Source organism: Prionailurus bengalensis, chromosome E4, assembly GCF_016509475.1.
Source record: "Prionailurus bengalensis isolate Pbe53 chromosome E4, Fcat_Pben_1.1_paternal_pri, whole genome shotgun sequence".
In the NCBI taxonomy this organism is placed as follows: Eukaryota; Metazoa; Chordata; class Mammalia; order Carnivora; family Felidae; genus Prionailurus; species Prionailurus bengalensis.
Window position 1 is genome coordinate 10,053,923 of NC_057360.1, and position 26,514 is coordinate 10,080,436.

Below are 26,514 nucleotides of genomic sequence, written 5' to 3' on the forward strand. Positions count from 1 at the left end.
TTCACATTGTTGGAGTTTCCTTGCACTAGTCGTGTTGGTATTCTGGACGCTTCCCGCACACAGACCGTCGCATAAGCCTTCCCGTGGGTCTTTTCCAGGAGGGGCTCCCAGGGGTCCCAGGCACTGGAGGCACCTTGGTTCCTAGCCCACCCCCACCCTGGGCCCTACCGCCCACTTCCTCCTGTGTCCCCTGGAGTGCTGTGGCCGCCACACCTCTCTCGCTCCCCAGACTCTGAGGGTCCAGGGTCGTCTCCTCGCACCCCAGGGCTTTGTGTGACCAAAGCCACAGGCCCTTGACCGGTCCTGCAAGATCACCCTTCAGGGTTCCCATTTCTCTTGTGTCTTTGATGGCAGACCAGGTATTGAATTTGACTTTTCCACCCTTCGCTCTTTATACTCTTTGGTGCCCCTCCAACGTTTCCTGCCACATCCTGAACACCCATTCCCTGAGGGTTCTCTGAAAGAAGCTGGCCCCGGACTTGGCATCTGGTTCTCCTGTCGGAGGGCACACAACTCAACTTCGCTCCCTCTAGCTTATTATACGAGTTCACATTTAGCGTCTGGAGTGCAGTTTGTTGAATGAGAATTCGAGGCTTTTTCTTTTCGTTTAATGTTTATTTTTTGAGAGAGAAAGCAGGAGCCGGGGAGGGGCAGAGAGGGATGGGGACGAAGGATCTGAAGCGGGCCCCAGGCTGACAGCAGAGAGCCCAACGCGGGGCTCGAACTTACAAAGCGGAGCCAAGGTCAGATGCTCGACCGACCGAGCCACCCAGGTGCCCCTGAAAATCTGAATCCTAAAGCGAATTTCCCACAGAGAGCAAACATCAGCTTGTTGAAGAGCTTTGGGAGGCTAACTTCCCTGTCTCGCGACCCCGTGCGACCCGGGTCTACCGGATGTGCTCCCTGAAGTAGGAGACCGCTGTTGTCTCAAGACGTGCTTGCACCCTCTGAAGGGCCCGGAATGGGAAGGCCGATCTCGGTTCCTCTCGTCCCCTGATGTAACCCGACTAGGCTGCTATCCCACCCCTCGGGTTTGTAGCTTGCATGTAAGTTTGGGAAGTTTATCCCTTAAAGCAATTTGCGGAGTTCTTAAATCTTCTGTTTGGTAGAGACTGACCTGCTCGCTCGCCAGCATGAGAAAGACCTCAGAAGGCAAAAGCCATCCCTACAGAATGGGGATAAAGTACTGATTATCATCACCCTGTAGGCCTTGTTAAGAAGGGAGTTACGTTCTAACCCACTTCCGCTTGGCATCGGCCAAGCTGAGTTCCCCGCGAGAGGGTGTCAATGACATCTGCTCTGTTGCTGCCTTTCCTTTCTCCAAAAAGGAGCGCTCGAAGATGCAGGACCTCTGTAGTGAGAACTCAGTCGTAGGGTCGCAGAAATGTCCGGTGCCAGGCTGCCAAAATGCATCATGTGGACAGGGACCAGGTCTACAGCTACAGCTGAACAGCCGACCGAATGACCAGGCTTTGAGTCCCCTTGGAACCTCCTCTTAGCTTGAATTGATCACCTGCCCTTTTTGTCCCTGCCCAACCCGGCTTCGGTGACCGTTCTGTTCTTAGGGCATACCCCAGGCAGAAGAAAACTTGATCAGAAATATCCACATCCTACCTAACTTCAGTGACAAAGTGATGCAGGTTTTTAAAAATACCAGAAGCTTCCATTTTAATTTACATGCACACGCAACGCGTCCGTGGTTCCTCAGTGCAAGTGAGCGGCCTTCCTTTGTTCTAAAACCCATCTTCCTATTTTAACACTTAGGAAACAGGGCCGCATCTTACAATGGATGTTTATGTTAAGAGTTGGGGGTTTTTTTTTTACGTAAAATAAGTTGGCGGCACGTCTGAGCCGATCAGTAGCTTCTTGGGATGGAAGGAATCCAGCTGTGCTTTGGAGGGGGAGCCCCGGGCCCTAGGAAGCGGCACCTGGGCCGCCTCCCCTTGACCCTGGGCTCCTCCCCCCAGCACTTGTGGCTCTCACCCAGCTGGCTCTTCTGTGCGTGCGGGCGTCTTGCCTGTGGTCCGGTAAGTGCGCTTGCCCACCCAGGTCAGCTGTGGCACCCACACCTCGCCGCTGGCTTTCCTCCCTGCCTCTTGAGCCAAATTGTTGACGGGACTGGGCCAAACTCTTGTTTTCAAGCCAGCCATACATACGGGTCACACGGCCTGCGTGTAACTCCACGGACCCTGAAACTAGGTCTGACGTGTGAGGCTGACTCACTTTGACTAACAGATGAATCCAACTTGGGGTGCCCGGTGAGTAGAAGACAAAGGAGTGGCAACCCAAAAGGGGCCATCTGTTGTCTTAGACTCAAGGCCGCTAACGCCACACAACACCCGTTTCCCGTCCCGTTGCCTCGTGACCAGGTTACATAATTAGGGCTGGCTGTCATCAGCCGTCCTACGTTCTGTCCCTCCTCCGAGGCCTTCCGCCCGGGAAACTTGCCCGCTTCTCCGGTAGCTTAGCGGGCTCTGTCCGCACCCCTTCGCTGGCAGCCACCCCTCCCCGCCTGGCCCCTGTGTGTCGCGACACAGCCGTGGGATGCTGCTCTTCTCTGATCCGCCTGGCATCCAGCGGCAAAATTTCAAACCCCTAAGCCTGTGGTGGTACTTCTCTGTCCTCCCGGGTGGCTTGTAAAGTGCTGGGCACGGAAAATAGGTAGGTGCAGGGTAAATATTTGTTGAATGGAATTGAATTCCCCCTACGAGGCCAGCTTACAAATTGAATGCCTTCTCTTCCGGAGTTGTTACGCCTTCGTCCGGGGGCCCAGATGCACAGCACTCCTGCCGGAATCCTAGGTGCCTGGGGGGGGGGGGGGGTGCTTTTAACAGCCATGATCTTGGGTTCTGATCTCAAACACGACCCGATATTAACTGCTAGCTTGATGAGTTGGGGCCTCGCGTACAGCCACTACATTTAGAGGGAACCTGACGGAAGAAGACCTCTGTCGTCCTCCGGCCCTCCCCCAACCCCACAAGACTGAGGTTTGGGGCAGTGGCACGAGCGGCTGTTTGCAAGTCCCAGACTCTGCTGACTGGCTGCTCGCTGGCCTCCCTCTGCCACCAGCTGGGCACGGAGCCGGAAGCCCTGCACTCCTGCTCCCCCCCCCCCCCCACAGACCTGGCCCAGCCTGACGCTGCCCACTGGTACTGCACTCAAGGCCTCCAGGCGTGGCCACTGACCCAGATGGAGGCACTCCGGGCCCCCCCCCGGGCATGCCCGTGGCCACCTGTGCCCCCCAGGGAGCCACGCTGCTCTCCGGAGGTCAGTTTTGTCCCCTGACAAGGGCACCAGACGGACTGCCCGATGACTAAATTACCGTCACCGGCCGGACTGCCAAAATAAAGCCCAGAGAACACGCATTTTCACCAAAGCGTTTATTATTGCGAAAGAGTAAGGCTACAGCAAACGAGTATAAATTAAAACTCAGCAGAGAGGGTTGTCCACTCATAGTCGCGTGCCCCGTAATCACACGGCGATGTTCCCCCAGAGTCGCCACGGCTCTCGGGGCGGGGAGGGGGGGCTATCTCTGCGGGTCTGCATGGGGCTGAGCCTCCCGCCGAGACCTTCCCGGTGACGTCCGTCTCTCACCTGGGGCGCGACGTGAACGAGGGCCTGGACAGAGTGTGGTCCGGCCCCTTCCCTCGCCCCCACGCTTGCTTGCGTCACACCTGTAAGGGCACCTGCTCCGTCCCCTTGGGCCGCTCTGGTCACAACTCGCTTCCCCCCGGAGAGTGTGAGCTCCGCGGGGGCAAGCACAGGCTCGTTGGGTCCCTGAGTGCCTGGGCCACAGACGCTGACCTCTCCGGAGGGAATGTACGCTTGACCGAGGAGGGCCCCCTCCTGTGTGCCCCGCACCCCACCCCGTGCCCCCCACGGAGGCTCCATGACCCCCTGCCCCTCCCCACCTCATCCACTGTGGACGTGCCCCGGCTCCCCTCCCATTGTCCCCTCTGCACAGACCTTTCACAGGGATGCACGACAGCCCCTTTGCCCCAGTTACAAGTCACCTTGACATGAAGGCACGGGTTGACAACAGACGCCGGATTTACAGCAGGAGCAAAGCCACTCAAATACAGACAGGACAATGGAGCCTATTAGGATATGTGCTAACATTTGAGTTTCTCTGGGGGCTTGACAGAACAGGGACCGAACATGGCTGTGAGGAGTGTGCACCCGTCTCCCAGGTGAGAGCCCAGAGCCTCCAGGACGGGGGCCTGTCCACAGTCCCCAACAAACCAGAAGACCCGAGAACCTGCGGGGTTCACCACGGGCTCCTCGAGGACGGGGCCTCAGCCCTGGGGGAACGCACTCCCCTGCAGAGTCCAGGGACGACGTTCCGTGCATGACGGTTTGGAAATGGACGTGACCAAATGTTACAACGCGAAGCGTCCTATTCTTAAAAAGGAATACTTGGGTGGTGAAGAAACACGAGTGAACTGGGTTATAAACGCTTTATCCTGTGTCTTTCACAATCTGGGTGTCTTCAGGTCTGGCCTGTGATTGGCGAAATGCCCGGTGCTCTTAGCGAGGGGGCAGGGTCTGCATGTGGAGGGCATCATAGGTGTCCTTGGTGGCCGTGCTGAGCCCCTAGTGAAAGCAAATCAGAAAAGAAAAGTGGGTCAAGAGCTCCGCGTGGGCTCTAGGCTACCTGGAGGCCAAGTGGAACGATCCCCTTGTGTCCCAGGTAGGGGCCTGGCCCCAGAAGGCTACAGAAAAAATCTGTTCTACGCCCTGCTAGGAATGACCTGGAAGCAATTCCTTTCCAGCTAAATTCTTGCCTTCTTTCTAGCTTCCCGAGCACTGAGCCCTACAGTGTCTGGGGCCTAGAAGAACCTCCTGTTGGACCAAAGAGGAAGGAGAGCCCCCACCCTCCCCAAACATTGAGCTGGAATCGGGGTTCGCTCCAGAGTCTGCTGTCCCTGACACCTGGGCCTCCAGGAAGCCAGGACTTGTCACAAGGAGACAGTGGCTCCCTGACCTCAGCCGTCCCCCCCCCCAAGCCTTATCCAGGCCACCCCACTACGGTTATGTCCTCTGTCCTGGCCCCAGTCCCACTACAACATCTCCCCCTGGTCCAGAAGACAGATCCAGGAAGCCACACACAGGAAAATTCTAGGGGCCCTTTTGACGTCATTCTGAACTCAGGCAAGCTGGGCAGCCTGACACCTTGGAGCCCGTCAAGCAAACTGTGAACGGCCCAGGGGAGCCAGAAGTAGCCGAATAAAATCCCGCTGGGGATTATATTTTAGAGAAATAGGTTGGCTCTCCTTCGTTTGCATAATCATTCACACTGATTTGCATAAACCAGACACCTGACTACGACACTTTCTTTTTAAAGTTGCTATTTCTCTCTTTTTTTTTTTTTTTCTGTCCTTCAATTCTCCCACCCATCCACCCGTCGTATTAGGTCTGAGGGTCCGGGGCACAGGCAAGGCCTCTTGCAAGGGTGTGGGGCAGCGCAGGAAGAGGCAGGAAATTGCTCGTGTGGCGTCCTCGGCCTACATCGACCCTTTGGCAAGACCGCACGGCCTCTGCGCAGCTGCTGCTCCTCCGTAGCCGGGGGCTCCCGTGGGCACGACCGTGGGAGCCATGATTCAGTCGCTACATCCCAGCCCTGCCCCAGGGCCCAGCCGGTTCGGGGGCCTCGTGTTCGCCCTGCCTGGCTGATGGCGAGAGCTGGTGCCACCAGCAAACAGAACGTGGGCGTCTAGCCTCGCCCCTGGTTAGACGGCACCCGGGGACCGAGGGCCCGCAGCGCAGACCGGAGGCCACCTTACCTGGTAGAGGCCATCATGCCCCTTCCCTCTCCGCCGCTGGTTCTGTGGGAGGGGGACAAAAGGGCAGAAAGGCACAGAGTCAGCAGCGGCCTCCGGCTCAAGGCCTCTACTCCAGGGGCCCCCAGAGAATCAGAGGTGACGGTCTCCCAGCCGGTACCCCTGCCCCTGGGCTAGAAAGGTCCTCGGGCCCGAAGACTAAGGTGAGGATCATCTCCGATGGGGTCCAGGTTTGCTGTGAGCCATGCAGGCCCTCCCGGACATCGGAGTCCTAGGATCCCAGGCTGCGTGGGGGGCTGGCCACGCTGCTTGTCACCTGGAACAAATGGGCCTCCCTGCCCCTCCCAGAATTCCTGGCTGCTATCCGTGCTCCCAGGGAATGGCAAGCAGATAGTGCTCTGAGCTCCGGCTCAGAGCGCACCATGGTAATTCCTGATGGTGACAAATTTGACTTGCTCGTACAAAGCGTAGTGTGTCTTAGAATCGGGACTCGGTCCCCGAAAGAACATCAGCTTTTCCTTAGCATCTTATGTACGGCCAATGCTTCGCCCCTTGGCAACCATCACAGGGGCTTTTGCAGGTGATAAGGGGAATGTAGGCGAACGGGTGGGAACAGAGGCCTACAGCAGGCACATCTGGAAGCGGAGGAGGAGCTCCCTGGGAGGAGCATCCCCATCCTGACCCAATTCTTGGGAATCAGGGAGCAGCACTCACGTCGCCTTTTACCCCAATCTCACTGTAGGCCTCCGCCATCTTGTCTTTTTGCAGTGCCTGGAAAAGAAGAGGGCACGGGACACCGATTTCACTACCTTATGCAGAAGACAGTGGGCTCCCCCAGAAGAGGATGCCTCTCGACTCCCCACTGGCAGGGAGCTCACACAATCAAACCTCCCGTCCTTATTCACATAAGCATCTCCGTCCGCGACCAGCTCCAACCTCACCCTTCTCCTCAGCCCTTTGGACTCTTCTCTGAGCTGCCAGCCCTTTGCACTGAGCTGAGAAGCTCAGGTTAGGTTCAAAGATAAAATGTGGAATCCTAGCCAAAGAACGTGAATGTGGACAATGCGAGGGCCCCCGGAGCCCCCAGAACCATTTATCTGAGCAAGCTGTCTCTTTCCACAGCCAACACCACGGGCTGTGGGTCAACCAATCGCAGGAAGGAAGGAGAGTCAGCTCTCTCTGGTCCGCTTCGTGGCAGACCCACATCTACAGTCTGAAAACCACAATCAGATGCACACCCAGAGGGGGAGGTTGACCTTTGAGCAAGAGGCAACACTCAGGAAGACTCCAGCCTCTAGAAGCAGGAGCCCCTCAGAGGGGCCCGCCACCCTATACTGGTCCAGCCTGACCTGGCCGTCCCCCGGGGCCATCTACAGGGAAACTCCAACGGCAGACTCAGGGGCTGAGGGAGGGAAGGCAAGAGAAGGCTGTTCTATACACAGCCAGCCGCCACAGGCAGCGAGCAGGTGGGGCATCTGGCACGGGAAGGTCAAGCGGGGCAAAGGCACAGGGCAGGGAGCGATGCCGTCACCAGGAGCCCCCCTCCAGCCCGCCCTCCTGTACTCACATTGTACACGACTTCCGGAGGATTCCTCCTCCTCTGCTGGGAAAGACAAGGGGAAGGTTAGAGGTGGAGAAGCAGGGACCCAAGGCAGGAGGGTTGCAGCGGCCTCCTTGCGCCTCCCCTCTGCACCCCCGGGGGCCACCTGCCTGCCCGCCCCCCACCAGCTCCCTCCTGCAGCCCTGCCCCCATCTCCCCCTCCCTCACAGCTCTACCTCAGCCTCTGCTTCTTAGTGCACACTGCACGCTCCCTTGCACACAGGGTTCACTTCCCCGCATGGCCTCCTTGGCCCAGCCCTGCCCGCGGGGTCTCGGCCGAGAGCCAGTCTGCGTGTCCCCTTGCAGACATAGTGATACGTATCACAAACTTATCAGTGGGATTTCTGGCTGAAAAGGAAAGGTACTGAGTACCTTCATTTGGAGCAGGGCCAGCCACTGCTCGGTGGGGGAGCACTGCTCACCCCTCCGTCTCCACCCCTCCTCACCCCTCCTAGTCCAGGGAAGAGGAGAGCTGGGGCCAAGGAAACTGCCAGGGTCTCCTCTCCTCCCCGCCCGTCCGCTCTAAAACGGCAGGCCCAGCACAGGGCTCAGACACAGGGGGCTGGGTAGACAGGTGTGACCAGAAACAACAAGGGAGGGCCACCCTAAACCCTGGGCAGCGGGCCTTTGGGCCGAGCCCTGCTTTTAAGTCTCCAGTCCCCACAGATTGTGGAGCTCACAGCCAAGAGAACAGAGCCACTAGGAGCCTGGAGCCCCACCACGCTCCAAGGGGTACCTGGGACCCAGAATTCCTTGTCCAGTGGCCTCGGGCCCTTCCCGTATGGCCCTCTTCACCAGATCTGTTCCTTTGGGGGGCAGATGGCCCCACTGTGTGTGCATCTCAGGGTGGACAAGAAGTTTAAGGGGAAGCGGGTGGACCTTGGATACAAGGGTGTCACATTCACGTACAGGAGGTCCCTTGCGATGCGGAACGGAGCCCGGGGGGATTGGGGGGAGGAAGAGAAGGGCATGGAAGCAATGGGTCCACCTGTGCTAGGGCCCTAGGGCCCTTGCGGGATAGGATGGAGGGGGGGGAGGGGGCAAGAGCGCGCAGGCACCGAGGAGCTCTCTCCTTGCGGCCGCTGAGCACACCCACACTGGCACACACAGGCAGAGACAGGAATGCCTACCTGTTTCCCTCCCATCTCAGGGTCCAGGCCTCGTCTCTTGTCCAAAACTTCATACTCCTGTCTTCCTCCCAGATTGAGCTCCTAGAACCGACGGGAAAGGCTCAGGGACTGGAAAGACACCCTCTTGAGGGCTGGGCCGGCGGGACTGGGAGTTCCCTCTGGGCGTGGCTCTCAAGGAAAGGAGCAGGGCTGGGGTGGAAGCTGGTCCGGGCCGGGTTCCCGCGTCTCAGAGAACGAACGTGCGTTCCCCGTGACTCTGTGTGTGTGTGTGTGTGTGTGTGTGTGTGTGTGTGTGTGTAAATAGATTCAACCCAAGTCCCGTTGCCCCAGGAGAGTGAAACCTCCTCCCTGCGGCCCCTGAAGACCCACTGACGTCCCCGCCCACCCGCCTCGGGCCCCTGCAACCTGCGGGTGGGAGGGGCTCACCGGCCAGCGCGCCCTAAGCAGGACCGTGTGGACGCGGCGGGTACGATTACGGTCCCCGTGTTCCCGGGCCCTAGGGAGGCTCGACAACCCGCCAGCCTGCAGCCCGGGCCCTGCCGCGGTCCCCTGGGGGGGAGGGGGAGGGCGGGGAGGGGCGACGGGAGGGCAGACTTACGTTGTAGAGCTGGTTGGCGCCCTGCTGGCTCGCAGGGGCGGCCGCGCTCCTGCCGAACTGGAAGAGGGGGCGGCGAGGTTAGAGCGCTGGGTCCGCCGGGGACGCGTGCGGCCACCGCGCTGGTCCCCCCCCACCCGGGCGGCGGCGCTGCCCTCGCCGCCGCCACCCCCCCCGCCCCCCCCCCCCCGGGGCCTCGGAGAGCAACTCCAAGGTGGACGGAGGCTGCGCACTCCCATCGTGACCTCAGGCGTCCCTGCTTGGCGCTAGCTTAGGGTCCTTGCGGACCTGCCCCGAGGCACACACGACCTCGCTCTCGGCTCAGTTCTCTCCGCTGAGGCGGAGATCTTAACAGATCTCACAGATCCTACAGACTGACAGCATTGGAAACCACCCGAGAGATCATCTAGGACAGCGCTGTTCCAACTTTCAAACCGAAAATTAATAAGACTGTTTCTCAAATAGCATCTTTTGCCCAAATCGACAATCCAAAAGAGCAGAAGGCGGGGGGGACCCAAGTGATAACAAGGACCCAGCCTCCTTCCACCCTCTGCTGGCACCACGGCGTCCCCCCAGCCCCAGCTCCAGCCCTTCCAAGAAATCCAGATTCTGCAAGGCACCTGCTGAAACCCGAGCTCTGGGCTCACCCTCGCACTTCCTGACACGGAACCTGAGGTTTCCAGAGACAGGCTGGCGGGGCCTCAGTCAGCAGTAGGACAACAGGACGTGGGGAGGGACCGTAGGTCCCCCACCTCCCGCTCTTAGTTCCCTAAAGCCCCTTTTCTGCCAGCAGTACCGCTGCCCTGGGACGCTGGGATGTTTACACGTTTGTATGGTTCCTCGCGAAGACCCCGGCATCAGGCTGCCCCTTCCACTCTGTCAGGCTCAGGGAGACACCAGCCCACCCAAGGGGCACGCTTGGCTGGTCCCTGCTTTGCGGGGGACGCCATGCTCTGGGCCCTGCCCATGCTTGAGACTTTGCAAGTAGGGGAGCCCGCACCTGCTCCCCAGAGTCCACGGTACCCACCTTTGCTCTCAGGAACAGGGCAGTGATAATGACGCCATAGATGAAAAGGATTCCGTCCACCAGGTAGCACAGTTTGGGATCCAGCAGGCCAAAACTCTGCGCCTCTGTGCCAAGAGATGAGACTGATCAGCCAGGCCCAGGGTGACAGGACACGTCCCCACCATCCTGGAGTGGCCCCATAACTGACTGGCCAGGGAAACCATGACAAGGGGGGGCTGAATCCATTCCCCACACCCCATCTGACCACAGCTTCTCTCCCATACCCTTGGACCAGCGCCAAGGGAAAAACCCAGCCTCCCCCAACAGCCAGACATGACACCTGGTGGGGTCACAGATCCTGGGGAAGACCGAAGGGAAGCAGAAACTAGGCGGGGGAGTGAAGCTGTCCAGCGGACGCAGGACTGCTGCCTTAGGCCCGCTGCAGCCCAGCCGTGTGTGAGCGCCCAAAGGAACCGTGCACTCTGGAAGCCTCTGCAATAAGATGCCCACGTCTGGATGAATGGCACCACCTGAGTCAGGTATGTGGCTCCCTAAGGCCTACCCACAGGGAGAGAACGGGACTGACGTTCGGATGAGATCATTCATCAGGACTGTGGGAACCGGGGTTAACTCCCCCTTCCTGACTCTGCTTCCTTGGTTGGGAGCACTGAGCAGTCTCCCCCTCAGGGCAGTGGGGTCTGGGGCTGGGCCTCCCTCCCCTGGGCCCCAAGGAGTCTCATAAGCAGTAGACAAAGGTACATTTGGTGAGCCCCTCCCAGCCTGAACCCGGCAGTCTCACTACTCACCAGTCCCAGCCCCATGGCCTCAGCTTTGTCTGTCCCTGTCCCTGAACCCCTTCCCTTCCCTGCACACTGATAGTTCCGGGGTCACACCTTGCTCCTCCGGACCATTTGCCTCTGTGCCTTTGCATGCACTGTTCCCTCTACATATCCTCTCCCTCTGTCTCCCTGAAGCTCTGCCATCTGGTAGAATCGGATGCACCCTACAAAAGGTAGCTCAGAAATCCATCTAGCCTGTCGTATCCCCAAACTGCCTGTGAGCCGCTAATCCCGCTGCCATATTAACCTTTGTCCATTTAGTTGGCGCTGGTATTTTAATTTTTTTAGTGTTTATTTATTTTGAGAGAGAGAGAGAGACAGAGTGCGAGTGGGGGAGGGGCAGAGAGAGAGGGCGACACAGAATCCGAAGCAGGTTCCAGGCTCTGAGCTGTCAGCACAGAACCCGGGGCAGGACTCAAACCCACCAGCCCGGAGTTCATTGCCCTGAGTCGAAAGTCGGACGCTCGACCGACTAAGCCACCCAGGCGCCCCTTACGCTGGCATCTTAGGGCAACGGGGTTGGAGAAGGAGACATAGTAAATGTCTTGGCTAAATAAAAGCAAGTTTATTTCAAAGCTCGCTGCACCGTGAGACCTGGGTTTCAGACCGTACTTCCTGCCAGGTATTTGCAGCGACCCCGCCCGTGTACCGGGCCCGCTACCTGTCTCCGCCCCTGCCAGCTAAGCTCCGCCCACAGTGGCGGCTTCTCCCAAGGTCAGAGTGCCCTCTGGTGGCCGCCTGCAGCCCCCGGATCGGGGCTGTGGGAGCGGATACCCTGCCCTTGAGCGCTGGCTTACCCTTACCAGTGGGGTGACTTGCGGCACGCTAGTCACCCTTTCAGCCGCCTCTTCTGTTAAACAGGGTGAAAATGCTAACATTTCTTTAATGTTTACTATGTGCCAGGCACCCCTTTAACGGAATAACTTGTCAGAACCTCCCAACAGCACGACGCAGAAACACACACAGAACTTCAGGTTTCCCCAGCAGCACACACACAGCGCGAGAGGCGGCCGGGACTGTGCTTCTCTGCGCCCCCCTCCCCTGGATCCGGCCCTGCCCACCTTTCTCCAGGAGCGATGTTTGGGCTTCTCCCGCGTGCTGTGTGACTCAGGGCGGCGGCAGGGTTCCTCCCCTCCCCTCCCCTCCCCTCCCCGAATCCTCAAGCCTACGACTCCCGCCCGAATTCAAGACCCCCTCTGGGCCCCAGGCAGCTGAACTCTGTAAACGTCCCTTCCCACAGCCCCTGCTCAGAAACTACTGATGACCCGGTCACTCAGAACTAAGTCCAAACTCCTCATCAGGCCGGGCTCAGGCCCGATCCGGGCCCAGCTCCCCGACACCCTCCCCACGCTGCCTCTCCTGCTCCGGTGGAAAACATACTGCTCTTCCTTGGGCTCACCAGTCCTTTCCTACCCACCTGCCTTTCCTCTTCCCGCCTGCCGGGCCCAACACGCCCCCTCCACTCGGCGTGAAATGGGGCTCCTGTCCCCCCACCTTCGCCCCTGGCCACTCAATGGCTGATTCTGCACCCGAAATTCTGCACCGGATGGAGGTGCAAGAGCCTGCCTCCCACAAAGCGCTCCCCCCCCACCGCCCCCCCCACGTAACTTGTCGGGTTCTGAGAGTCCCCTCCACCAAGCCTCTACCCTGGACATTGGAGCACAGAGTAGACGTTCATTAGATAGCTTGGGCTTTTCAGGGAAGTTGAGGGGGTCCACCCACGGTTGGCCTGCCCGCTGGCCCCCGGGGCAGGGCCAGAAGTCCCCTGCTGACCACAGGTAGGTGGCTGAAACCCTCTAGGAGGTAAGCCAGCCCCCAGCAAAGACCACCAACGCCGGGGGGTGATTTTTTTCTTTGGGGACTGGAGACGAGGTGTCGGCGGCAATTTATGGGGGTGGCTGAGACTCAGAAAAAGGGCTGGGAGAAAAATCGCTCAGCTGCCTGTCACATAAAATGAGGACAGAAAAATGACTGGACAGTAAATTTAGAACAAATGAGAAGAAATATTTCTTCCTGTTGTGCAGAGCCAGCGCAGTGGGGGGAGGGGACTTGGTTGCCTCCCCCAGAGATAAGTAACAGGGACAGGTTTTCTCTCTGTCTTCCTTTCTTTCTAAAGAGCAGCGTGATTTTATGGCCGATGACAAGTATGCTGTGTGTGGTTTGGTCAAGGAGAGGATATTAACCGCAACACGTTTCCCGGGGAAGGATCTTCCTCCACCCGGTCCAGCTGTGCCTGTGCTGGGAGCAGCGGGCCTGAGGCAGGCGGTGATAGCCTGGAAACTTCCCCAAAGGGACCCAGGACCTAACTCGATTATGTAACTGATCAAATATTTCTTGGGCATCTGCTCAATGCCAGGGGATGCTGAAATAGAAGGGGCCCCGGGTGGGGTGTCAGGCAGATTCTCGCCCTCCCCTTGCCACAAAGCCGCTGTGTGGTCTTGGGCAAGCCGCGTCACCTCTCTGGGCCTCAGCTTCTTCATCTGCAAAATGGTGGGTAATCACCTCTACCCTCCGGGTGTGGTGAAAACAAAGGGAAAAAAACGTGTTGGGAGGTGTTCTTGTAAATCTCCTCCATAAGGACAATGATGTCTGACCTCGGGATGAGGGCTTCTGAGTCCCTGCCCTCATGGGGCTCACGGCTACAGCTTGGAGGGGCTTCCCTCGAACAGCACGTAGTTTTCCGGGATGCCAACCCAAAAGCATGAAGCAGAGATACTTCCTGCTTCCTGCTTCCGGTTTCTTCCCTGCACCCTCACCCCCAAGGCAGAGCTCCGGCGGCCTCCTTTCCTGATCCATTAGCACACATTCTGCAACCCGCATCCCATTCAGTCCCGGAGGGAGGGAGGTGTTTCACAGGCTCTAAGGCAAGGCGGCAGCTTTCCTGTATGACAGGAATTGTTTTATCGAACTTCCTGCCCTCTGCCCCAGTAACACGACCTGTCTCATCAGGTGATAGTGGGGATTAAATAAGATATTTATTACGGGGTGCTGGGCCCAGCACGTAATAATAACAACGTGTCTGCTATTATTGTCGCTGACTTTTTTCCCCCCAAATCACCACCAACACATTTTTTTTTTTTTTTTTTTTTTTGGAGAGAGAGAAAGGGTCAAATAGTATCAGGAACGTTTAACCCGGGTGGGATGAGAGGGGTTCCTGGGTGGCTCAGTTGGTTGAGCGTCTGACTCTTGATTTCGGCTCAGGTCCTGATCTCAGGGTGGTGAGATCCGCCCCCAATGTGGAGATGGCTTAGGATTCTCTCTCTCTCTCCCTCTCCCTCTGCCCTTCCCCAACCCCTCTCGGAAAAAAAAAAAAAAATTTTTTTTTAATAAATAAATTAATTGCATAAAATTGTTTTCAACTGGGTAGGACGAGAGACACTGGCGCCCCTAACTTCCGGTGTTCACAGCCACACAGCGAACCAGATCCTGCACAGGGGCCGTCACCATTGAACCAGTGGGCATTTGATGAGGGGGCTGCCTTCTGAGCAGTCACGTGATTTCCCATTCAGAAGATGCTGCCCTCCCATCAGAGGAGTAGGGTTGAGGAAAACAAAAGCAAGCTAACAATAGCCTCCCAGCACAGGCCTAGGGGTGACGGTGGCCAGCCAGGGAAAGGGGACAAGCCCTATTTGCGAAGTGGGAGAGCCACGGCCTCTGGCCGGGCTGCAGGACGAGAGCTGGGGATGGGCTCTGACCCCACGAGCCTTCATCTGTCCAACCTGGACCCCCACGGGCCATTCTGTGCACAGGGCACACTCAGCTAATTCGGAAAAGAAGGGGGTTCGGCCCCAATTCCCATGCCCGCTCCACCTTCCCCAGGCCTAGCAGGTGACCCCATCCACACGTCCCCACCACGCCAGAGCCCTGCATCTGGACACAGAGCAAACATGGAGACTGAAGTCCAGGTGGGCCGGAGCACATCCAGGTGTCGTAGGGCTGGAGGCGTCAGGCAGGTGCTCCCAGATGGAGGCCAGGCCAAGACGGGGGTATTTTAAGTCGTTCTATTTACTCCTGGGCAGAGCATGACCTGATGCCCCCTGCCCAGCAGAGCAAGCTGGAGCCTGGGAAGAGCTGGCCGTCCGCACTCAGGCACGTCCAGTACTGAGTACGGGATTGGAACACGGGGGAAAAGAGGAGCCTGGCGCCCAGCCTGCCCTTGTCCGCGGTCGTGAGGTCACTGCCCGGCCTGCTCACCGCAATCCCCATCACAGACTTGATACAGCTCAGGATGGCCAGGGCCTGGCTGAACTGGGACCCTGGACTCTGGTCACTCCCCAGCCCCCTGCCATCACACCGTCAGCCACCAGCCCCTACGAGAACCCTATCTCCCAGCAAGTGAGGGAGCGCGCAGAGAATCCCAGCAGCCCCTCCTCTTTGAAAATCTCAGTGGCGCTCAGCACTCGGCTGGACCTGGCCTCCTGGCCCACAGACCAGACCATGGACGCATGGAGATGACCCGTAGCGGGCGGCCAATACGTGGGACAGCGCCCGATCATCATCCCTAGGAGTTCTCCTTCTCTTCGGACAGGCCTTGTCGGAAACCTGCCTGATCTCGTGTGCGCACAGACGATGCACCCTGAGCCCTGGCCTCAGGCCCCGGCCCTACCCCCCCCCCCGCCCCCTCCCCCCACTACAACTTCCTGCTCTGAAGCCCCCCACGGTGCCACCCTGATTATTCTGATTTTGATTTTAAGCATAATAAACTGAAGCTTTCCGGCCTGGGCCTGCCATGTGGCCCAGGACCTGGAGCAGGTGAGACGCCCAGAGGAGACGCCATGACAACCAGTGACGGATCCCAGCGTATCTACGCCTACGGTTCACTGCATCTACAAGTGTCACAAGTCTCAGTGAAAGTGAGCCTAGCCCTCTCCGTACACCTTTTTGTCTCTATAGAAGTCCCGAGTTCGAGAAGTTTCTCGACAGGGACCATTAACAGAAGACTCCGGGGCCCCAGAGGGCAGCCGAGGGAGGCACCTGCCCTTACAGAGTCTAATTGCTTTGGGTGAGGTGTATTGAACTGTACTGTTTGTCTCCCAGCCGGACTGGGAGCTGCTGAGAACAAGGAACACAGGTCCCCATCCACCCGGGCCTGCCGTTCCTGGAAGCTAGTTTAACACACTAGCCCGTCTCCACCTCCAGCCCGGCTCCTCCCCCAACACACCCTGTTGGGGGAGCAGGGCGACCCCCCGGCTCCCTCAAAGCCAACTGGTAAGATGCCTTGCATCTGAACCCCGATTTCTACTTCTAAAGTTACTTCCTCTGCCTGATCGAGTTCGAGTCTATGAGAGCCCAGAAGGTGGGCGGGGGTGTATTATTGGGCCCGATGCAACGTGGGGCAATAAGCTGAGACCAGAGGAGTAAAGCAACTTCCTCAAGGACACCAGCAGGCTAGTGGCAGAGCTGGACGAGACCACTGCGTCTCCTGACGCCAGGCGCTTTGCTCGCCTCTCTGCCTCGGGTGCGCCTCACCAGTGGGTGCAGGACCGAGTTTTCACCCAGCTCTGAATTCACCGCCCTTACTGTTCGCCGGGCTCTGACGTGCCGTCCCAGCAGCGTGGGGGCCTTTCCTGTGTCCCCTGTCCAACAAGCCCTGGAAAGCACAGGTGATACCTTTTGGTTTCACTTGCCCATTTTCCCTCCTCACCCGGCACAGCATAGGCCGTAGAGCCAGAAAGACTATTATTCAGTCTTAGTCTTTGAATCTGCCTCTGGGGCGCCTGGGCGGCGCAGTCGGTTAAGCGTCCGACTTCAGCCAGGTCACGATCTCACGATCTCGCGGTCCGTGAGTTCGAGCCCCGTGCGTCAGGCTCTGGGCTGATGGCTCAGAGCCTGGAGCCAGTTTCCGATTCTGTGTCTCCCTCTCTCTGCCCCTCCCCCGTTCATGCTCTGTCTCTCTCTGTCCCACAAATAAATAAACGTTGAATCTGCCTCTTACTGGCTTTGTGTTTGGGGGGAACGGCTTTCTTAACCTCTCTTGAGTTTCGCTTACCCCGTCTGCCAAAGGGGTTTAACAAGACCGACCTCACAGGGCAGTTATGCAGATGCGCTGAGCTAACAGGGCCCGGGGAAGTGCCCCGCCCAGTGCCACGCGCTCAGCCACGGGCTCAGGTGGCCCTTCTTCGCCACCACGGCAGCAGCGGGCGTCCCCCTTCTCGCTCTCGCGTGCCAAGGTTGGGGACAGAACCTGGTCCGCTCCCCAGCTCGGGATGGAGATGCCCAGCCTCCGCGGGTCTGAGGATAAGATCGGACGACGCACGGGCATCGGTGTGACGCGCCCGGGACACCGGGAGCTCCGGTGCGGACGCTCTGATCGCTCCTGGCTTCACGAAAGGGGACCAAGGGAGCTTGCGTTTGCACTCAGCGTACCGCTTAGAGAACTCTTTGCCCTCGCATGATCTGATTTGATCCTCAGACCAGCTCTTCACGAGATGGGCAGAATTACCGCCCACTCTGTTTTGCGGACAAGGAGATTAAAGCCCAGAAAGTTCACTCGGCACAGAAGTTCCCAAGAGCATCTGCGGCTCGTTCCCTGGTCTTTCCCCTTTCTCCCGGTGCTTCCGGAGTTCCCGCTCTCCGGAGAGCCTCCCACCTTTTGTAGGCATTTCTTCTCTGACACCTTCAGCCTCTGCTTGGATACCCTGGGTGACAGGGAGCTCACCACTCATCAATCGCTGGTGGAGAGCTCTGATTTTCAGAGTTGTTAAAAAACAGCCTTGGGCCTAGCTCTGCCCTCAGAGGCACAAAGAACACAAAGTCTCCCCGTTCTATAACGCGGCCTTTAAAATCTCTCCCGTGTCTAGCTGGTCTCCCCCTTAATAGGAAGCACTTAGGTATCACAGCAAGAATAAATCCTTTGAAGGTGGAGAACTTGAGTCCGGGTCGTGGCTCCGGCACTTAAGCAGCTATGTGACTATGGAATAATTGCATAGCTCTCTCACAGGGTATGTGACACTTAAATGCATTTAAATGCATTTAAGCTCCCGGGATACAGGCGCTAACGGCATCGATGTGCATCATAAAGCCCACAGTTCCGGGAGGACCAGCCAGATCCCAAGCCCCCTGACCACGTTTTGCAGCCCCAAACTTGAGCCCAGGGTCGGGCTGCTGCCCAGCCCCACCCCCAGGCAAAGACACAACTGGTGATGACATGGCAGGCTAAAAATTTAGAAAACAGGAAGTCATGTGTTTTCAGGAAGGAAGAGTGGCAGCAGTCCTGGGGTGCCTGGGCGGGGTGTGATGCCCGGCTCGCGGACCCAGACCTCCCCTGCCAGGGGGTTTGCTCCCTTTCACCGAACGACTTTCACTGCGGCAGGAAAGATAGACACCTGGGTCATGACGATAAACATCAGGTGAAGCATATGTGGGTTTTCTCATTCGGTCCTTACAGCGACTGTGAGAGTACAGCTGGGGGAACTGAGGCTCAGAGAGGTTCATAACGTGCCAAAGGTCTAGATCCAGGGTCGAGCTCAGGCCTGTCTAGATCTCCAGACACTATCTGGTCCAGAATCCTAACCACCCTTTGGCTCTAAGCTTGGACAACTCACTGGCCCTCGGGGCCGGGGAGAGGGGTTCCACTCCAGGCTGAGAATGGACAGATTCCTTCTCTGAGGATCACGCCACATTAGCAGATGTGTTTCTAAGTCTACCCTTGGCCTTCGTTTGAGGGGGCAGGAGGCTGGGAGGCCTAGAGGATTAACAGGGACGGAAGGCTTGCTACCAAAGTGAGGCTACTCTGGGCCTCTAGAGGCTGACGCACCTGGAGACAGCCGTGACCTAGAGAACGAGTCTACGTAACGTGGTACCGTATAATTTCTTGCTACTCTGACTTGCCACGGCCTCCTCGACCTCCCCTCCTCAAATGTTGGATTTCAAACGCTCGCGTTTCATTGTAAAGCTAAATGTCTGGTCATAGCTACGCACAAATCATATATTCCCATAGACACGGATTCCACAGCAAAAGGGAAGAAAGGTGTTGGGTTTCTTAAAGGTAACAGGGGGCGCCTGGGTGGCGCAGTCGGTTAAGCGTCCGACTTCAGCCAGGTCACGATCTCGCGGTCCGTGAGTTCGAGCCCCACGTCGGGCTCTGGGCTGATGGCTCGGAGCCTGGAGCCTGCTTCCCATTCTGTGTCTCCCTCTCTCTCTGCCCCTCCCCCGTTCATGCTCTGTCTCTCTCTGTCCCAAAAATAAATAAACGTTGAAAAAAAAAAATTTAAAAAAAAAAAAAAAGGTAACAGGATTATGGAAGAATACTTGCTTTCGCGTATCATTGTTTCCACGAAGTTTGTTCTGATTCTGTGCAATCATTTTTAAAAATTTTCCTATGATCACTTTTTATTTTCAAGTAAATCGACTCGGTATAAAAGTGCAGGAAAGTACAAAATAATCAAAATCACCCATAATACCACATTCAAACACAGCCACTATTCACGTGACGGCAGATTGCCTTCCAAAGTGTTTGTTATTTACAAGTTATAATTATCCTATGTGAAATTTTTTTCCCTGAAAAAAAAAATCTGTCGTTTCCTGTTAGCATTATAATTTAACATTATATTTTCATGTTATGTCAGTTATTTATATCCCATGTTTCATGTTATTTCATAGGCTTACTGAATATCCTTTCTAATGGTGGTGTAATAATTCTTCTATTTATTTATCATTTCCCCACTGAAGGTGGTTTAGTTTCCAATTTTTCACCATTGTAAATAACTCTGTGATGACCAGCTTCATTCCTCAAGCTTTCCGCAGGCTTAGAATGCAATCAATAATACTTTGAAAAATGAAAGCTAAGACAACTAGTCCGAAAGAAATATCAGCAACAGATATAAATAGGCGATTCTCAGAGGAGGAAAAACAAGTTGCTTATAAACATTATAAAGAGACTCTTAATCTCACTGCTGGTTAGTACTGGAGGTACAAAAAGAGAGAGAGACACGGATCCTATTTTTCATGGATAGTCAGAAGGCCTCAGCTGTGAAGATATGTGAAGGAAGGGCACCCCTGACGGAGGGAGAGCAGAAGCAAAGGTCCTGTGGTGGGTCCAGGCCTGGTGTATCTGAACAGCAAGGAGGTAGATGTGGCCAGGGTGGCATGAGAGAGGGAGAGTGCTAGAAGATGAAGGTTAGAGGGTAAGAGGGTGGGGCGGGGGTGGGGAGTGGGGGTGGGGATCAGTTAGAAACTTCTCAGCCAGTAGCTTTTTCTCTGAACGAGAGTGGGAGCAATTGTAGGACTTTCTCTCTCTTTATAACAGATACACATTATTTTTGGAATTTCAAGAATGTGAATACAATTTAACAGACAAAAGCAGTCAATTGGAATAAACTTTGTTCATGGTTGCCTGGTTGGGGGGGGGGGGGTGCAGGTTGCCTGGTGATGCCCAGGCAAGCTGCAGGCCAGGCCTAAAATCCAGGCTAGGCCGCCAGGATGCCGACTGCCCTGTAAAGATCATCCACAAGTTGTGCAAGTTCATCTGAAAGTAGTAATCTTTATCTTTTCCTGCCCTTGCCCCATAAACCAAGCTATGGTTTCCACACAGAAAGGGGTGTCTTTCTACCGAGAGGATGCAAATCGCTTCATTCTTGTGCTTTTTCATCATTCAGTCACATGCCTTCAGCACCCAGCTCTTTGTTATGGGCTGAATATGTGTCCCCGCCAAAATTCCTGTGTTGAAGGCCTTGGGACCTCAGGATGTGACTGTGTTTGGAGAAAGGCCTTAACAGAGGTGATTCGGCTAAAATGATGACCTCGGGTGGACCCTAAGCCCACGTGACTGGTTGATCTGGGCACGTCTTATTTGCTCCACTTTGCAGATGAAGCCACTGAAGGTCAGGGAGGTGAAGGGACTCTCCCGAGGTCCCGAGGCGCATACCAGCAGAGCCTGGATGAGAGGCCAGGCCTTTGTTCATCCGCACGCGGCACGCAGCCCCCACATTATGCTCTCCAACATTAAACACGATTTAGGGGCGCCTGGGTGGCGCAGTCGATTAAGCGTCCGACTTCAGCCAGGTCACGATCTCGCGGTCCGTGAGTTCGAGCCCCGCGTCGGGCTCTGGGCTGATGGCTCGGAGCCTGGAGCCTGTTTCCCATTCTGTGTCTCCCTCTCTCTCTGCCCCTCCCCCGTTCATGCTCTGTCTCTCTCTGTCCCAAAAATAAATAAAAAACGTTGAAAAAAAAAATTTAAAAAAAAATGAAGGAGAAGAAACAGACACTTTTTAAAAAACAAAAACCAAAAAACAAAAAAACACGGTTTAAAAGAAATCCACTCTATCAAATCCCCTCATGTCAAAATTCCAGGCATGATTTTGCCATTTCTCCGAGACTTGAATTTATTCTGCAGATAGGCCCTCATAGTATGCGCGCACACGGAGACACGCACGGATGTTTATTACCTAGTTATTTGCAGGAGCAAAACCAGAAAAACGGAAACATCCACCAGCTAGGAACCTAATTAGCAAATTTTGGTATATTCATATGTAGCAGTTTAAGAAACCCGAAACACAACAGATAGTTCTGTATGTGCTGCTGTGGAAAGAGCTCCAAGATAATTAGGCGAAAAAAGCAAGCCCTGGAATGCATTTGTGCATGAAAAAAAGAAAGACATATTATATAGGCTGCGTATGTATAATTATACATACAGAAATCTATATCTGCTTAGAGTTTTTGTTTGGGATGATGAGAAAGTGCTGGAAACAGTTGGTAGTGATTGCAAACAACTTTATCCACTGAATTGCACACTTAAAAATGGCTAGAACGGTAAAATTCTGTTTTGTATACTTCGCCACCATAAAAGTGTTTCTACATCTATGCCTTATATCGACATTGATATTGATAATATCTTTATACACAAAAAAATGTTCTCGACACCTTAATTCAGGAGGAGCCAGGAAAGGAGGAGGGGAGGAGTTTATTTATTTCCCATGAATGTCGTGAGCCCTTAAATCACACGAAATGTGGGCGGCACAGTCCTAGGCTGGGCAAGAGTGGAGGCACAGGGACTCATCCTCGAACTAGGCTGCGGCTCGGTGCATTTCTAGTGATCACTCACTGGGGTCTGGAAGAATCTCCAATATACAGACATTTTCGCTATAACGCCGTTTTGGGAATACGGTCACATTCACGTAGGAACACGACAACCCTAATGCCGGCAACCGGCAGGCATGATTATTATTGATGCTATTATTATCCAGTGCTGCCGGAATGCGAGGCAAGGTCTGTCCCTTCCCCAAGGCCGACAGGAGCACCAGCCCGTCTGCCAGGAAGCGGGGGATGAGAGGAGCTCTGGCCACAGCCTGGGCCACCAGAGCCGCAGCCCTCAGCGAGGCGGGCACCCAAGAGGCCAAGCAGGCTTCTGGGCATCTGCAGCTGAGCGGCCTGGGCAGCTGAAGGCAGACCCGGGCGGGGCTGGAACTGCAGCCCGTTCCGGGTGCTCTCGGAGCTGTCCTGCAGGCCCCAGGCCATTGAAGTCACCCACCTCCTCAGGGCTCCCCTGGCACCCATAGCAGACGCCTGCTGGCCCCACGCCCCCTCCAGCCTGGGGCTTCCTTGTCCACCTCTGTAGGCCCTCGCACTGTGCAGGACATGGTGGCAGGCTTGGGGCAAGGCACAGGCACAGGATGAGGCCTCGAGGAGCACTTCCCACTGCACCAAGTTTCTCAGAGGTTGGGGAGGAAACACTGTTTTGGTTCTAAATCAGACCTGGGCCTGAGTTTACTCCTGGGCCAGAGTAAACTGCTACTATGCGCCCCGGGATTTAAAGAGGCCACGCGCTCCTGGCCTGTGGGGTTGGGCCGCCTCCTGGAAAGGGGAAGGAGAAGAACGTCTGGCTCCAGAGGCTTCTCCAGAGACGGCCATCCCCACACTCACTCCTCGGGCCCCCCCCACCCGCGGCCTGACCCGGGGGCGCCCCCCGCCCGGGCTGTCAGAGCCCACCCAGGCGCTCTCGGGCGCGGGGCTCCTCTCTCCGACGACGCCTAAAGCCCGGCCCTGCCCGACCCCAGCCCCGGAGTCACCGGCCGAATCCATAAAGGGCAACCTTGGCCAAGAGGGAGAGGAAACCCGGGCCCAGGGAAGGGGGGCCGAGGCCCCGCCCGCGCGGGCGGCCTGGGCGGGCTCCCGGCCGCGCCCCCCACCCTCCCCAGGGCGGTCGCCGTCGGTGCGGTTACGGGAGCAGCGGCCCCGCCCCCCCTGCCCGCAGCCGTCTCCTCCTCGAGGTTTCCTGTTGAGCTGCCATCCAGGGCCCGGGTTATCGCCCGTGATCTCCCATCTAAACTGCTCACACACTCAGGCGCCCGCCCCCACTTGCGGTCCCTTTCCCCCCGAACCGCACCGCCCCAGCCCTCTCGGCGCTCACAAGTCGCCCGGCCCCCGAGCCCTCGGGGGCGGCGGGACGCCGGGTTGGGCGGGGCTGTTTCCCAGGCGTCGGGCAGGGGCGGGGTGGGGGGGGCATCCGAGGGTCCCTCCAGAGAGCCAGGAGTCCGCCTGGGGTGGGGACGGCGACCGGGCGAGGGCTCGCCCAGGGAATGCCCACCCGTGTCCACCGGCGCGCGGGGTCTGGAGGAGCGAGACGCAGACCCCCGCCGGCTGGGCCTCCGCCCCCAGCGCGCTTCCCGCGGGAGCAAGCACAGGGGTCTCTCTGTTCTCACACAGGGGGACTCCACATGTCGTCAAAGCTGCCGCTCTCACAATCGGCAGCTGCTTTCATTTTGGAGCCCCGCTTGAGCGCTGTTTCCGGGCTTTCCTGGGGCACACGCCCCGCCAGGGCAGAGCCCTGGATCTGAGCTCGCCCTCTGATGGGGCACTGCTCTGGGGACTCCAACAGCAGGCGCAGGGACCGCCGCTGTGCGGTGGGGGGAGGGGGTGCTCCCCCAGCCCGGGACAGCAGTGAGGAGCCATTGCTGGGGAGGCCAGTGGCCCAGGAGGTGGCGACTTTCTGGTTTTCTCTGACTTGAGCTGACCAGGTCCCGTTGAGAAGGTATTTACGAAAAATACAGATGCAGAGAATTTTGACTTGGCAAGACGGCAAAAAGTCGGTTGAGCTCGTTCCTGGGCACAGAAGGGTTTCTTTGCTCCTCTTGGCCTGGAGCCCCCGGTTTGGTGTGGGGCCTTGTGTGAGAATCGCCCCCAAGCTGCTGAATTAGAGTCTCTGGAGCTGGGTCCAGGGATCTGTGTTTTAACATGCGCCCCCATAGTCTCATGTACACCCTGCTTCCGGGACCAGTGCCTTCTGGGTTGGTTGGCTCTGGAAGATTCTCTGAGTGCCTCCGCCCCACCTGAGCATTTGTGGACAGGTCGCTCCCTGAGGGAGGGCAGCCCCGAGGCTCTCCGTCATAGACACAGAGCACCCTGATGGGGACTAATACTCACACACTCCATCTCCGTTGTCAGAGAGACCCCCGGGGGAGCCACGACTGTGACGTTGCAGATCTGTCTCGTGTCCATTCCCCACGTTTATTCGTGCCGATGTGTGATCGCAGGTGGACATCATGTCGTACCTAGCAGGGCTGACTTTGCTGGAAATATCCCGACGGGGATGGTCCTGCCCTGCCTTCTTCACATCCAGTCACATGCTAAGGACCGGCTTCCGGGGGGGGCCCTGCCCAGGAAGACCTCACAGCCACCTGGGTCTTGGGAGATTCTGAGCAGCTGGTGTGAGATGCCAGCCCGGGGAGGGCCGGGAGCCGGGGTGGGCGTCTCACGCTGCCTCAGCACTGCCTCCGAGGCGTCCTTTGCTCCTGGTAGGGGAGCCACAGCTGCTCTGGGCAATTCAGGGACTCGGAGTGTCTTCCTCAGGGCTGTGTGGAAACGGGATGGGGGTGACCGGGTGGTCCACTGCAGGCTTTAGTCCCCCTTGTAGGGTTAGCTGGTCACAGACAACAAGCCCGGTTTCCAAACAGACCAGAATGACCACCAAAGGAGGGAAAAAACAAAGAAATGTTGCAGCCAAATCCGAGCTGGCATCTTGCCCCCATATCCCCTTCCCTGATGTATCCTGGATGGAGAAGGAACAAAATCACCCACCCACCCTGTTAGAGGAGAACTGCTGAAGTGAAGCCAGCCAGCGGGGAGCATAGGCCAGCGCAGCCGTGGCCAGAAACGAACGCACTTCCGTTTTCCCAGGTGCTGCCTATGGCCCTCGGTCCAGATCTGGCTCCCCCTGCCCCTCCAGGGATCTGCTGCACGCCTTTCTCGGCCCTCGTCTGGCCCCCGCAGCTTCCAGAGCCCCCGCCCACCGCACCTGCCACGCATCAGTTATTTTTAGTGCAAAGAGCACTTTATTTGTTGCTCTCATTGTGTGGAAGGGGCTCCTTCCTACTCAAGTAGATTGCAGGTTGCTAAAGGGCGAAGACCACGGCTCCTCGCTCTTCTGTTCCTACTGCTGTCGGTAGGAAGCCCAGCGGTAGGAATTTCGGGACTCAGTAATTCCATAATTGCTTGGATAACTGAGGCCCGGATTCGTTGACTGGCTGCGTTGTGGTCATTAATGCCGTAAAATGAATTTTGCCCCGGACCCATCGAAGAACCTCCGAGTTGGAAGAGAGACCATTTGTATGGGAGCCTTGGCTAATGCTGTCATGCAACGTGTGTGTCCTTGGGGAAGCTGCTTCCGTCCGGTTTCTTTGCCTCCACAACGAGGGCCTTAGTATAACAGTCTCTATGGTTCCTTGCAGCTGTGATCAGTGTTCAAGCCGGCCATCAGAAAGAAAAATACTAAAGATCTCGTAATGAGGAGACATCACAAAGTGTCGGTTCCCAAGCGTGCGCTCCACCGTCCCCGCTGTCCCGGTGGACGCTGTCACTCACATGGGACGTGAGTGAGTGGGCGGGGGATGTGGCAGCTTCCGAGGCCTGGAGGGAGGAAGGTGGGCAGGGCCTTTGCTCATGGGTGGACCCCGGGGTGAGCAGGCCCCCGGCCCCGCCAGGATGACACCTGGACAGAGAACAGGCTGAGGGGCTGACCAGCCCACTGCTTCCACTAGGCCTGCGCTTACCCCAACCTTCCATTAGACTCTCCAGCTCCGCAAACTTTCACTCATCTCTCAAGGCTCTGCTCAAATGTTACCTCCTCTGGGAAAACTTTTGTGCTTCCTTCAGGCAGAGCTAAGCTCCCTTCAGTGGGCACCTGTTTCTAGTCTATTAATCATGGGTTAAATGTATTGGTTTTTTTAAAAAGTGTATTTATTTATTTTGAGAGAAACAGAGGGCCTGTGGGGGAGGGGCAGAAAGAGAGGGAGAGACAGAATCCCAAGCAGGCTCCACGCCGGCAGCACAGAGCCCAGTGCGGGCTCCCACGAACTGCGAGATCATGACCTGAGCCGAAATCAAGAGTCAGACGCTTAACCAACTGAGCCACTCAGGCACCCCTAAATCTATGGGTACACAGAATATTAGTGACATGTTCAAATAACACATTCAATATATTTTCCTTCAACCTTCAGATACCTGTTCAGATGAAGTACCTCTAAATTACAGGGATCCAAATGTGACCCTTGTAAAAAAAAAAGAAAAGAAAAGAAAAGGGTGCAAGAAGTCCAGTACTTTCTCTGTATTTCCAGGCTGTAGTGTGTTGCT

General features: G+C 56.8%; 1 protein-coding gene and 1 long non-coding RNA gene across 5 annotated transcripts in view; one reads left to right on the forward strand and one right to left on the reverse strand.

Annotated features, from left to right (window-relative positions):
* Positions 1 to 3,365: 3,365 nt before the first annotated feature.
* CD247 (CD247 molecule) overlaps positions 3,366 to 26,514 on the reverse strand; it is a 73,654-nt gene continuing 50,505 nt past the window's right edge. Inside the window, exons 2-8 of one of the 4 annotated variants that reach the window (XM_043568237.1) lie at positions 10,133 to 10,236; positions 9,109 to 9,165; positions 8,511 to 8,591; positions 7,348 to 7,383; positions 6,495 to 6,551; positions 5,784 to 5,825; positions 3,366 to 4,593 (exon numbers count right to left, since the gene is read on the reverse strand). In XM_043568237.1, the coding sequence (XP_043424172.1) occupies positions 4,528 to 4,593; positions 5,784 to 5,825; positions 6,495 to 6,551; positions 7,348 to 7,383; positions 8,511 to 8,591; positions 9,109 to 9,165; positions 10,133 to 10,236 (443 nt within the window). In that variant the 3' untranslated portion in view covers positions 3,366 to 4,527. The remainder of the gene's footprint in view (positions 4,594 to 5,783; positions 5,826 to 6,494; positions 6,552 to 7,347; positions 7,384 to 8,510; positions 8,592 to 9,108; positions 9,166 to 10,132; positions 10,237 to 26,514) is intronic. The other 3 variants (XM_043568238.1, XM_043568241.1, XM_043568240.1) reach the window with 3 other exon arrangements.
* Positions 18,096 to 20,238, forward strand: LOC122476049. Its single transcript, XR_006295373.1, has 2 exons — positions 18,096 to 18,937; positions 19,178 to 20,238. It is a non-coding gene; the product is annotated as an uncharacterized LOC122476049 (long non-coding RNA).